Genomic DNA, 11,773 nt, shown 5'->3' on the forward strand with positions numbered 1-11,773 from the left:
CCGGGGTGTCTGAGTTTTGCTTTGTGCCAGATCCTGGTCTCAGCGCTTTACACACACACATCACTCTGCAGCCTCCCCCATCCCCCTCCCCCGGTGCGAGGCACCATCGTCAGCCCATTTCGCAGGTGAGAAAACAGGTACAGAGAGGTGAGGTGACCTGCCCAGGTGACACTGGAGTATGTGGCAGGAGTGGATCCAGGTGACGGCCCTGGGGGTCACACCTAGACTTTCACTTAGGTCTTCGTCTGACAGATCAAGTGACTCAAAGATATAACGGGATTGAGGAATTCCATCTTAGGATTAATAAGCTTGATTTTTAAAATTGATAAGCAGACTTTACACCTAAATATGCAGTATTAGAACTATAGAAGGAGGTGATACCTCAGATACAGAGAAGATTTTAAGAATGGATACCAGGTTCCATAGTAATACGTTTTGAAAGTGTTGACGGAACAATCATCTTCTGTGGCAACACAGCAGTAGGGCTGACCCAGGACAAGGGAGAAAGCCTGAGGTCAGCGCCCGTGGCCGGACGTTGGCACAGTGCAGAGAGCCGCCCGATAAGGCGCAGATGCCCCAGGCCGCGCTGAGCGCACAGGGGAGGGGAGGAGCCAGCCTCATTGGGGTCCCGATGACGATGACGATGAGATGTGAGTGACAGGGAGCTCACTGGTGCCTGCTCAGTGCCTCGCGGGAGCTGGTTAACCCTCAGCAGCCCCGAGCCGGCACTCAGCCGTCCCCATTCTGAGGGCGTGAGGTGCCTTGCCTCCGTCCTGCAGCCTGCAGCGGCGAGGCTGAACTGGGATCCAGGCGGGCTAGTTCTAGAACCCACATCTTCAGCTTAATCTGATGGATACACAGAAAAAGAAAGCCACAGACCGGTTTTGCTCGTGATGATAAGCGCAGAGAACCTAAAAACAATATTAGCAAGGACAATCTACTAGTACAGGAAAAATATAATCACCAGCAACAGCTCAGACCTGCGGCTGGAGGATGGTGTGGTATTAGTAAATCCAGTAACAGATGAATACCACACGGTCATTTGGCAGATCCTGAAAAGGCATTCAAAATGTAGCATCTGTTCTCCATAACTCTTGGTCACGGGGGCTATTTCCTTAACACGATAAATGCCGCCATGTATCAGTAGCCAGCATGTGGCTTTAGAAGTGAGGATGTGGAGGCGGCCCCACGGGAGCAGGAAGGCGAGGCTGGCTCCAGCAGCCTTACCGCTCTCGAAGGTCTCTCCCTGGGCACAGTGGGGACGGGACGATTGGGCAGGAGGAATATTTGCACATCCAGTCAGAAGATGGAGCAGATGGGAAAGCTTTTACGATGAAGAAGCGTGCTCAGTATGGAGGCCAGTGCAGAACTATACAGAGGCACTCCGGAAGGGAGGGAAGGCAGCGATTTTGGGTAGAAAGACTCGATACTTTCAGATAGAGAGACCTCAGATAGAGAGACCTTGGTTCACGTGTGTGGTTTGAATGTAGTCAGCCATCTGAAGATGAACTTAGGAAGAAAGCTGGACCAGTTGATCTTCAGGTTTGTCTGAAAGAGCTGTCCCTTGAGAATAAAAGGTAACAATCTGAAAAAGAAAGGTGAGATGAGGTGGAGACAGGGCAGGACGAGGCGGAGGCTTTCAAAGCCTAAAGTCTAGAATTTAGACGATTATCGTAACAAACGTGGCATAGTGGTGCCAGAACGATCGCGTGACGTGGTATGTGACGAAGGAGACGTTGGCCGTTGGGGGGAGGGATGAACTGAGTAGTAAATGGGGTTGGAAAAATAGGCTTAATGGTTCTATCTGGGGAGAAAATAAACAGCCCAATAGAAAAATGGAGTCACAGCAGAAACTGGTGCTTCACACGAGAAGAAAGGTACAAGCAGCCAGGGACGCACGCAGAAAATGTAGTTTTATTACGAATCTAATAAGTGCGCTTTACGTAAGACTGGATTTTTGTCTATGCGAAGGTCTTTCCGTGGTTCCGCGTGTGTAAGGGTGGACTGAGAAGGGCGGCCGCGTCGGTGGCACTCGTGCAGCCAGGAAAATGCATCGTGAGTTGGAGAAGAGTGTCCTTTTCAGGACAGGCTCATGTAGACGAGTTAAGGTGTGCCCCTCTGTGAAAGGTCGAAGCCGTCTAAAAGGGTATCACTAGGAAACTCATTAACCTACGGTCTTTTCATGCAGCGGGATGTTACGTAACTATTAAGTGATGCCCGCGGTATGTCCTGGGAGAACGCGTAGCCATAAAACGGCCCGTGAAAGTTAACCGTTTATTACGGCGATCTGCAGACTCCTGCCCGCCAGCCACATCCAGCCCTTTCCTGTTTTTGCGTTGCCCTTGAGCTAGGAATGGTTTTACATTTTCAGTAAATGAAAAAAGTCAAAAGGGAAGTAGGATTTTTGTGACACGTGAAAATCGCATGACTCTTCGGGGCTCGTAGAGAAAGGTTTACTGGCACCCGGACACACTCCCCCTTTTGGCAGTTTTTGAGTGACGGTGGCCCAGGTGGATTGTTGTGGCAGAGACTGGCCCATGGGAAACAGAAGATGTTTCCCACTTTACAGAAGATGTTTATTATACGCAAAGTCTAGAAAGCATAGATGGAAACCATTGGCAGGTGGTCTGGGGAAGGTTGATCTTTATTTTCTTAGATTTTTCTGTGTTTTGTTTGTTCGTTTATTTATTTTTCATAAGTTCATATTATAATTACTCTTTCAGAAATCAAGTTACTTTTTAAAAGTTAAGGCTTACGTGTTTCGATAACCCAGACACTGGCTAGAAATAATTGGACTTACATCCTTTGCCCATCTCACGAGTCAGTTCTTCACAAAGCACTCTATGAAAAATGATCAGTTTAGTAAAGTGATCTATGAGAAATGCAAGGCAGATCCATCCATTCAGGAGTTTTAATGCCTGCTCTGTCAGGCACAGGGCTGTTGGCGGTGCCGACATTCAGACGCACTTCTGCCTGGCTCGGAGCTGTAGGGCCCCGCTGTGGCTCAGCGTAAATCCAGGCATCCCACCTGGTTCCGGGGTCTACTCCAGGCTCCTGAACCTCCTCTGTGCCTTTCTCCAACCCTTGGGCAGTTGGAAAAGCCTTGGGCTCCCCTCCCTCCCAGAATAATGCTTTTAAAGCCTCAGATGGGTTGCAAAGGTTAACCAGCTAATGAAAACAAAGACGCCAGATTAAACGTAGATTTGTGATGCAGTCAGTGTAATTCTTTATGCACTGAATTTCCAGGAGCAGGTCTAGTAACTGCTGGAATCTTGAAGTGGTAATAAGCATAGATGATATTTTGGGGTATGTGCAAACAGCCATAATGTGATGCGCAAATAGCTATGATTTTCTATTCAAAGCCACGGGCACTGCTCATAATTACTGTGGTTTGTTGCCTGTGCTTCTAAAGGCTGTCTTTTAGTTTGACGTTAGTGGAAATTAAAATATTTATATTTTTCCCTTCCAAGTTCACACATCCCCAAGGTTACTAACCATTGACCTGGTCCCTGTCTACCTTCCGATCTTCGATACCGCTCTGGGCCCCGTGCTGTCTGTTTTGGCCACTGTCCTTTTCTGCTGCTCTTGGAAGAGCCAGGCTCACGTCTGCCTCAGGGCGTTTGCTCTCGCTCTCTGCCAGCGTCGCTGTGTCCCGGACTGAGGCGTGATTGGTTAGGTCTCTGCTCAGGCGCCACCATCTCCTGTTTGAAACGGCCCCCACCCCATCGTTCTCTTCACGAACCCTGCGCCATTTCTGTTCTGTGCACCTGTCACGACGTGATATCGTGTCCCTCTCCTGCCAGAATGTTTGCTCCTGGAGGGCAGGGACATGGTCTGTCTTGTTTGCCACCATGTCCCCAATGCCAGGAACGTGCCAGCCACAGAGAAAGAGGTGTAAATATATATTTAATGATTGATTGAGGGAAGACGCTGGGTGGTGGTCGTGGTTTTAGTCTGTAGCCATTCGCTTCCTGCTTTTGGGTCCTCCTTATTTCTCACTTGGAAACTAGAGGTGGGAAAAAAATGCCCCCCAGCGCCACCACCCCGTAAGGTTACCCACGGAGCGGCAGTCCCAGTGTGCGATAGGTCTGTGTTCTCATGCCATGTGTGTTACTATCTTTATAGACGTCGTCTTTCGATCCTGCTCCTTAGACACTGGAGATGGTTCGGTGACAACGGCCACCCTCCAGATGGCAGCTGGTCGCGGCAGGTTAAGTGGGGCTGCAGGTGTAACAGGCTTGGCTCGGAGGGGTCTGCGCACACTAATGCCCAGTGCCTTTGCCAAGAGGTTTTTAGACGGTCGTTTTTTTTTCAGTCGGGGGTACAGTGCATGGTTGTGCTGGCCACTCACACAATTTAAGGTTGACGTTGGAGAGTTGACTTCAAATAAAGTACTGCATCGTGTATCTCCAGTTAACCTTTATTAAATGACTAAAATGCTAAATTTACACCTTTTCCTGTTTTCCTCCTTCCCTCCCCCGCCCCACTGCTTCATGGGGAGCCCCTGGGAAATGCCTATGATGAGGGGGCTCTAGGGAGCTCTCTGAAGTCCTGCCCAATGAGTAACCTGGGACCCCTGCTCACCGTAAGTGGACGAGGAGTTAGAAGGCTCCCCGGGCCCCGCCCGAGGGAAATTTACTGACCAGAATTTTATGGACAGTGTTGTGAGTTGGTGTTCTTCATGCCACGTGTTGAGAGCACCTCTCCTGGGTTTACTTAACAGTGTTGACGTGTCACAGGGCATCCTCTGCCACCCAGGGGTCACCAGGGCCTGTGCCAGGGTACGCCCGAATGCCAAGGGGTGTGGATCTGGTCTGGGATAGTTCGGGTCCACAAACTGCCACTTCCACCCTCCTGCCCATGCTGGGAACCTGCTCATCCTTGAGCTGGCCCGGGGGCCGTGGGCCTTGGCCCAGGGCAGATTGCAGATGACTTCCTCCCACAGCACATGTGGTCGGATGCCACATGCTCCTGGGCTGTGCCTGTCCCCTGCCGCCTGCTGCTTCCAGCCAGAGCCCTGGCTGGTCAGGGCCTCTGCCCTCCGTCTCCTCTGCCCACCTTACCCTCCTTTTTCTCCTCGCTGGGCGTAGATTCCCCGACCTCTTGCCACTGTCCCGTGCCCCAGCCCTGCGGCCCCCAGCACAGCAGAACTGGCCCCAGTTCAGCCCAGCTCTCTCCTTGCTTCATCCTGCACCCGAGAAGCCGGTATGGCCAGAGAAAAACCCCAGGTCCCTGGCTCGTCTCCCCTAATTGACAAGCACTGATTCTGTCGGGCCCTGGGCACCCCACTGTCTACGCTCCTAAATGCCTGGTTCACCCCGCATCTGACTTCCAGCAGCTCCTCTCCATCCTTACTCTTAGCAGGCGGCCTTCTTGTTGCACCGGCCAGCCCCCCACCACTGTCCCCTCCCGCGTCATCTCCCCTCCTGCCCAGTGCAGGGCTGTCCGTGCTCCAGGCTCCGGCCTCCCGCCCTCCCACCGAAGGCCATTGCTCCCGACCCGTGGTCCCCTCTCTTGAAGCACCAGTCTCTCTGCTGGATATTCTCACCATCATCCGAATATGATGGAGTATCTCCCGCCAACGCTTCACGTCCGGACATAATTCCGAACTGTCGCATGCACACTTCCTTGCCGTGTGTCGCTCCCATAACCTTGTTCGCCTCGGGTAGGTGTGCGAGACTCAGGAAATTGTGCCATGGCATCAACTGCGTCTGGTGATGGAAACCTGGGTGACCCAGGAACTGACCCTGCGCCCCCTGCCCGCCCAAACCCGTTCCACAGCTAACGACGTCCCCATCTGCCTGCTGCATAACCCCATGTAAAACTGACGATAACTAAAAACTAAAGCCAACGACGAGTTCTGCTTTTCCTCGTCGGCCTTGACCGACCCCTTCTTACGCGTTCGGGCTCATCGGCATGCCCTGTATGGAAATACTTTTCCCATCCTAGGACATGGGCAAATTTTGCCTCACGTACGAGGCCTCCATGACCCGGCTGTACCGAGAGGGGCGGACGGAGACGGTGCGTTCCTGTACCACTGAGTCGTGCAACTTTGTGCTGGCCATGGAGGACCCCACGCAAACGGTAACACGCCGCCGGGCCGAGAGAGCGCGGCTTCTCGGGGCTTTCGCTCAGAAGGACTTTTGAGCCTTCTCCCCCTAAGTCCTGCTCCGACCTGCTGCCCAGGGTTCTCCTTTCCTCCGTCCACCCTGTCAAAGGGACAGAAAGTGTTCACATGTAACGGTCCTCTGTCGTTCTGTAACTTCCACACATCAGGCGATACTTCCTCAGAGTCTTTAAGTTAGAATAGTACGCAGCAGGTGAACGAAGGCCTCTGGAGGGTGGTCCCGCAGGACAGTACGAGTGGTCGGTGTCGAGGTGAGGAAGCGGCCACCGTGCCACGGGAGCCTTCTGCTCGGGGTGACTGCAGCCCGCTGCCCACGCTGCCACCCTGAGCAGGCGGATGCTGGGACTTCCCACATCCTGTCTTTGAACATCCTGGCGGTAGCCTGTGAAGCATTATCGGTTCATTTTTGTAGATAAAGGGACAGAGACTGGATGAATCCAGACGCGGGCACAGGCGCCTACGCTGATGCCCAGGAGACAGGGACCAGGGCTCTGCTCTGCTGGGCGGCAGGTGTAAATCTTGCTTCGGGACAGGCTTCCCCTGTGGGAAGCAAGCAGCAGGCATCATGACAGCTGGCTCTCATCTATCACTAGCTGCCTCCACAAACGGCCTTGAAGACCAGGTCATGAATGGGTGGGTCACAGCCCAGACAGGTCCCACCCGTTCTGCGATCGACCCAACACAGCCCAGAACAACCTGGAGCAGCCTTTCTGGGGTCAGACCGCAGGGCCCAGTGGCGCTGTTTTAGTGAGTCATTAGCAGATGACTTTGGAGGAATATTTACGACCTGCAGGAGGTGGGAAGCGAGAACCTGGAGCTTTCCTGCCTACTTCTGTGAACCTGAAAATAAAAGGCCAGAGTGAGAGGCAACCAGCATCGATTCAAGATCAAAAAGAGAGTAGCTATTCCCGCAGAAGCCCAAATAATGTTCTGATTAGGGAACAAAAGGGCCAGGGGTGTTTACGCGACAGGGAAGGGGACAATTTCTGTTGGTGCAGATAGGCCAACTTAGAGATGCTAATTCTAAACGACACTTTTAATTTTCAGTTGGAAAGAGTAGTCAGAATAACTGCCTGCCTGTTCTGTTTACACACAGTTCTTTGACACAGTGTTGCCTTAGGCCGAGTCCAAAGGTTACTTTGCCCCCAGCATGGACCTTCCAGAGAGGTTCAAGGACAAAGCTGCCAGGCATCTCCTCTGGGATGGTAGCTCTGACGCCATTTCAAAGTGGCCCCGTTTATTACCTTTTTTTACATTAACGATTTCATTTGTATAAAAGATGACATTATGCCGGGTGGGCAGTACCCAGCACCCCCAGTGTGCTTCTCCGGAAACCTGGGGAAGGGGAAGTCAGTCGGTGGGGCCTCTGGCCAGGTCACCTTGGCAATCTCCACACTCAGTCGCCTGCTTTTCCACGTTCCCCGTGGGACCCGTGCAGGGACAGGCCCGTTATCTTCACCCGGGGGCTTCGATCCGCACTAAACATCTCATCCTTTGTTCTTTAGGTTGAACAGAGGCTCCGGTTGTTCAAGATCGCATCCGAGAAGCACCAGCATCTGTACCGCCTCTCGATGACCGGCTCTGGGATCGACCGCCATCTCTTCTGCCTTTACGTGGTATCCAAGTATCTCGCCGTGGAATCCCCTTTCCTGAAGGAAGTGAGTCGCGTCTTCCTGTAGCAGCTCCCTCAGGCTTATTGGCTAAACCAAAGTTTCCTAAATTAGTAGGACAGTTTTACAAATTGGAACTGGCATAGCAAATGGGTCTTGGGGCTTAATTGTCGTCTCGGTGGAAAATTTGAGCTGCTGTGATTTCAGGGCTGCGGTCTGAATGCAGCCTCCTGACTTATGAGGCCCATATAACGTCCAGAGCATAGATTATAGTCAAACGTGCTAAAATAATTAGGAGGTGACATGCTCTGAGTATGTGTCACTTTTGTCATTAATAGAGTTTCATTTGAAGTTGATAAAATGTAACGTCTAGTAATGGCTGTGTTTAACAAGCAGCTTGAAAAAATTCCTGAAAATTAGCAGTTATCTCCCCAGAGCTGCCACGGTTCTGCTCCCGTTCTGAATCTCATATATCCACCACCTTTTCTGCCAGAGACACCCTTAGCTGGCATTGGCCCCCCGAGTCCGGGTGTCCTCCCCTGCTCCACCCCAGTATATTGCCGCAAAAAAAAAAAAAAACAGTCCAAAACCAAGCGAGCCGTCTCTGTCTCCCACTGGGGCTCTGCGGGGACAGAATCGGTTAGGTCTGGGAAAAGAGACACTATAACGTTTTCTCATTGAACACAACAGGTCTTATCTGAGCCTTGGAGACTGTCAACCAGCCAGACCCCGCAGCAGCAGGTAGAGCTGTTCAATTTGGACAAGAATCCGGAGTACGTGTCCAGTGGAGGGGGCTTTGGGCCGGTAAGTGATCGGGCTCCCGCGTACACAGCGCTGCAAGCCCTGGGGACAGGAAGTGCCCGGCGTGGCTCTGAGCCGCTCCCGCGGAAGTCTCCCTGATGGCGGGAAAACACGGTCATGGCAGCCTTGTGTTGAGCATGTCAGAAAGAACCCCGTTCACATCGTCTCATTTCCCGAGGTCACATTTCCCCCCGCGTCGTTCTGCAGGTGGCTGACGATGGCTATGGCGTGTCCTACATTCTCGTGGGAGACAACCTCATCAACTTCCACGTGTCTTCCAAGTTCTCCAGCCCTGAGACGGTAAGCACCGCAGTCCCCTTTTCTAGAGATAAGACATTTTTTACTGTTTCCTTTGGAAAGCGGAGCATACCCTTAATGTGACAGGCAATTTCAATCCGGTTATGTACTTTTACTCGGTTTGGACGTGTTCACGTTAATGAATTTTAAAACTCTCGTAATCTAGTTTTAAAGGAATTACCTGATTCGTATGAAAATGGTTACGTTTGCTCGCAGAAATGGTCCTAGATCTTGGTGTTGGAGGGCTTTGCATAACTTCCAGAGTGTAACCACAGAGGATGGACGAGGCTTAGTGAGCACACGCTAAGACATGCACGTACGTGACGGTGCAGTGTTCTCTGTGGATGGGGCATGTGCCCTCCTCCTTAGCACGAAATTCTTAATCCTCGTTTACTTTTCAATCCTTTTCACACGGTACGTGGCCTGACAAGCAACGCCAAGTTCACCGTCAACAGGGGAGACTAGAATTCATTCGCTTAATGTGTTTATGTCACACGTTGACACTGGGGCACGCCTCAGATCAAAAACGCACGCACACAGACACGTAGCCCGTTATCTCTGTCAGCCCTCCACGTGTGTCCCGAACAGCTTAGTGATTAAGCCACTAAGTCAAAGCTTAGAGACTTGGCAAAAGGGATGTTAGTTCTTCGAGTTTATAGGTACAGAAGGCTTGAAATGTGGGAATCGCCATGTTGCAATGTGTGTTTGTTTTTTTGTTTTTCAAACAAAAGGATTCTCATCGCTTTGGGAAGCACCTGAGACAAGCAATGACTGACATAATCACTCTGTTCAGCTTCAAGTCCAATTCTAAAAAGTAATGCCCGTGCCAGTCGCCATGGCAGAAACCGAGCTCTTCTGAGAAAAACCCGATGAAAAATAGCTATTGATCCTGATCGTAGTTCAGGATGAAAAAATTGTTCGAAAAAAAACTCAGAAGTTTTCCTGCCATCGAGCGTTCGGTGTTTTTTGTTTTTCTAGAACAGCAGGCTCCACCACGTGAACTATAACTCTGCTTCCTCCAGGCAGGTCCTAATTTGGGGAACATCTGGAAAATGCCCCTGAAAGTCTTCGCATCAACTTGTGTTTATTAAGGGAGTAGAATATTGTCGCGCTCGTTAAGGAATCAGTGGGGTCGTGGCTTTACACGTGTTGGTCATGGAACTGTCACACTTCCTTGTTGGCGACCGGGTACCTGGTACTTATGGGCATTTAATTTTATCAGAATAGTATAAACATTCGTGCAGAGAGGAGCATTCTTTAAAGCAGTGACGTTAACAGCTAATAGCGGACACACTCGTAGTGCACTAACGACGCTGTGCTTTGGGAAACGGCTTTGTCAGTATGGGTAACTGTCTAGACTGGTCGCGTGTGTGCCTCTCCGTGGTTGAAGCACGCAGCCTGCCACATCTTTAGCTTTCCTGATCTTGCCTGTCTTCAAAACCCAGTGCCTTAAAAGCTGAAGGCCCTAGATGCAAGGAAGACTGTATGGAAGATTTATTTTGTAAAGTCTTTAGGCGGAATCATGGATGTCTGACTCCCTGCTCCATGTGCTGAGTGGACGACCCCAAGCAGGCATTTTGCTGTGGTTTCCCCCTAGAAAGACTACTTTCCTGTGAGGACAGCTATGCCTTCCTTTCAAGAGTGGACCGGGATCAAAATAGGGAGCAAAGGGGATAGGATGGTCAAATATTATGTGTCTAGAGCATTCCCCGAAGAATAAAATGTAACCTGTGCCTCAGGGGTGCTGCTTACTCAGACTGTCGGGCAGGGAGAGCCTGCCCTATGCCTCTGAGAAAGGAACAAACCTTAGAAATGGGAAGCGGGACCTCAGAACAGCCAGGATTGTGCAGGACTCACGCGTGAGTGGCACTGCCTCCTCGGCCCCCCTGGTGAGAGAGAAGGCCGCTCTGTTTCCGCAGGAGACGGGGGTGGATGGACACAGTGCGCCCAGTCCTCTCGGGGATGGACATTGTCACAGGTGATGGCGTCTGGGTTTAGCACAGCCCACCCATCAGATGAGAGTGCCTTATTGAAAGAGAGTGAATGACCAAAAAGCAATTACGCACCGAATCGTCTTCAGTATTTAATGTAAACATAAAGGGTCATGGCATGAAATACCCACTGTCGCTGGGCTGTAATGACAAGCTTAGCTGTCCATTTAAAAATTGTGTGTTTATGTTTCTGACCTCTGTGTTTTCGTTGAGCTTGCCTCTGATTCTGCACTCCAGGGACACGAGATGGGGCTGGGCTATTGGAGAAGGTGCTTGCCACAGAGCGCATGTGTATTTTCTTTGTGTCTATGTTGTAATGTAAAAATCCCACCTGAATGGGCCGAAGATTTTTTTTTTTTTTTCCTCTTACAAGCAAGAAGAAATGAAAACCGACAAAAGAAAAACAAAAACTAACAACCACAGTGAGGACACCTCTTGTTGATCTGTGGTACATAGTCCAGGAGGTGTGGGGGCAGGAAATAGCCCACTCCGCCTTGAGGGAAGGGGGGAGCCCGGCTTCCAATCTAAGGCCCGTAGGTCACTGTCAGAGCCACCTGAATCATGCATGATTGACCACTGACTGTTCTGTATTACCTAGCCTTCAAGTGTACACGTGTTAGCACTCAAATGTATTTGGGCTTATCTCAGGTTTTAAATGTTTCAGATGAAATTGTTGCTAATCAGTGCAGTTGTCAATGCAATTTTTATATTCCTTAAAAGAAGGAGGAGTGGATTTTTACTGTACATGTTGAAAGGAAGAGGTAAGAGTATTATGTATTTAACTTAATTTGGAACAAACCATGGTCTTAACGGAGCTGCATTTTGAATTTTGTTATCTTGGGCTGTCCATCGCATGTAAATACAATATGCTCTTTTGGATGTAAATCTTAGAAATACAGTATGAATGTTATCATTAATAAACTCATTAATCCCATTCTGCCACCGTA

At 50.5% G+C, this 11,773-nt stretch overlaps 1 protein-coding gene across 1 annotated transcript in view; it reads left to right on the forward strand.

The window, feature by feature from the left end:
• CPT1A (carnitine palmitoyltransferase 1A) overlaps positions 1-11,773 on the forward strand; it is a 45,253-nt gene extending 33,480 nt beyond the window's left edge. Inside the window, exons 15-19 of the mRNA XM_006911000.3 lie at positions 5,950-6,084; positions 7,633-7,785; positions 8,428-8,541; positions 8,746-8,838; positions 9,567-11,773. Of these exons, the coding sequence (XP_006911062.1) occupies positions 5,950-6,084; positions 7,633-7,785; positions 8,428-8,541; positions 8,746-8,838; positions 9,567-9,653 (582 nt within the window). The 3' untranslated portion in view covers positions 9,654-11,773. The remainder of the gene's footprint in view (positions 1-5,949; positions 6,085-7,632; positions 7,786-8,427; positions 8,542-8,745; positions 8,839-9,566) is intronic.

This window comes from Pteropus alecto, unplaced genomic scaffold, assembly GCF_000325575.1.
Source record: "Pteropus alecto unplaced genomic scaffold, ASM32557v1 scaffold43, whole genome shotgun sequence".
Taxonomy (NCBI): Eukaryota; Metazoa; Chordata; class Mammalia; order Chiroptera; family Pteropodidae; genus Pteropus; species Pteropus alecto.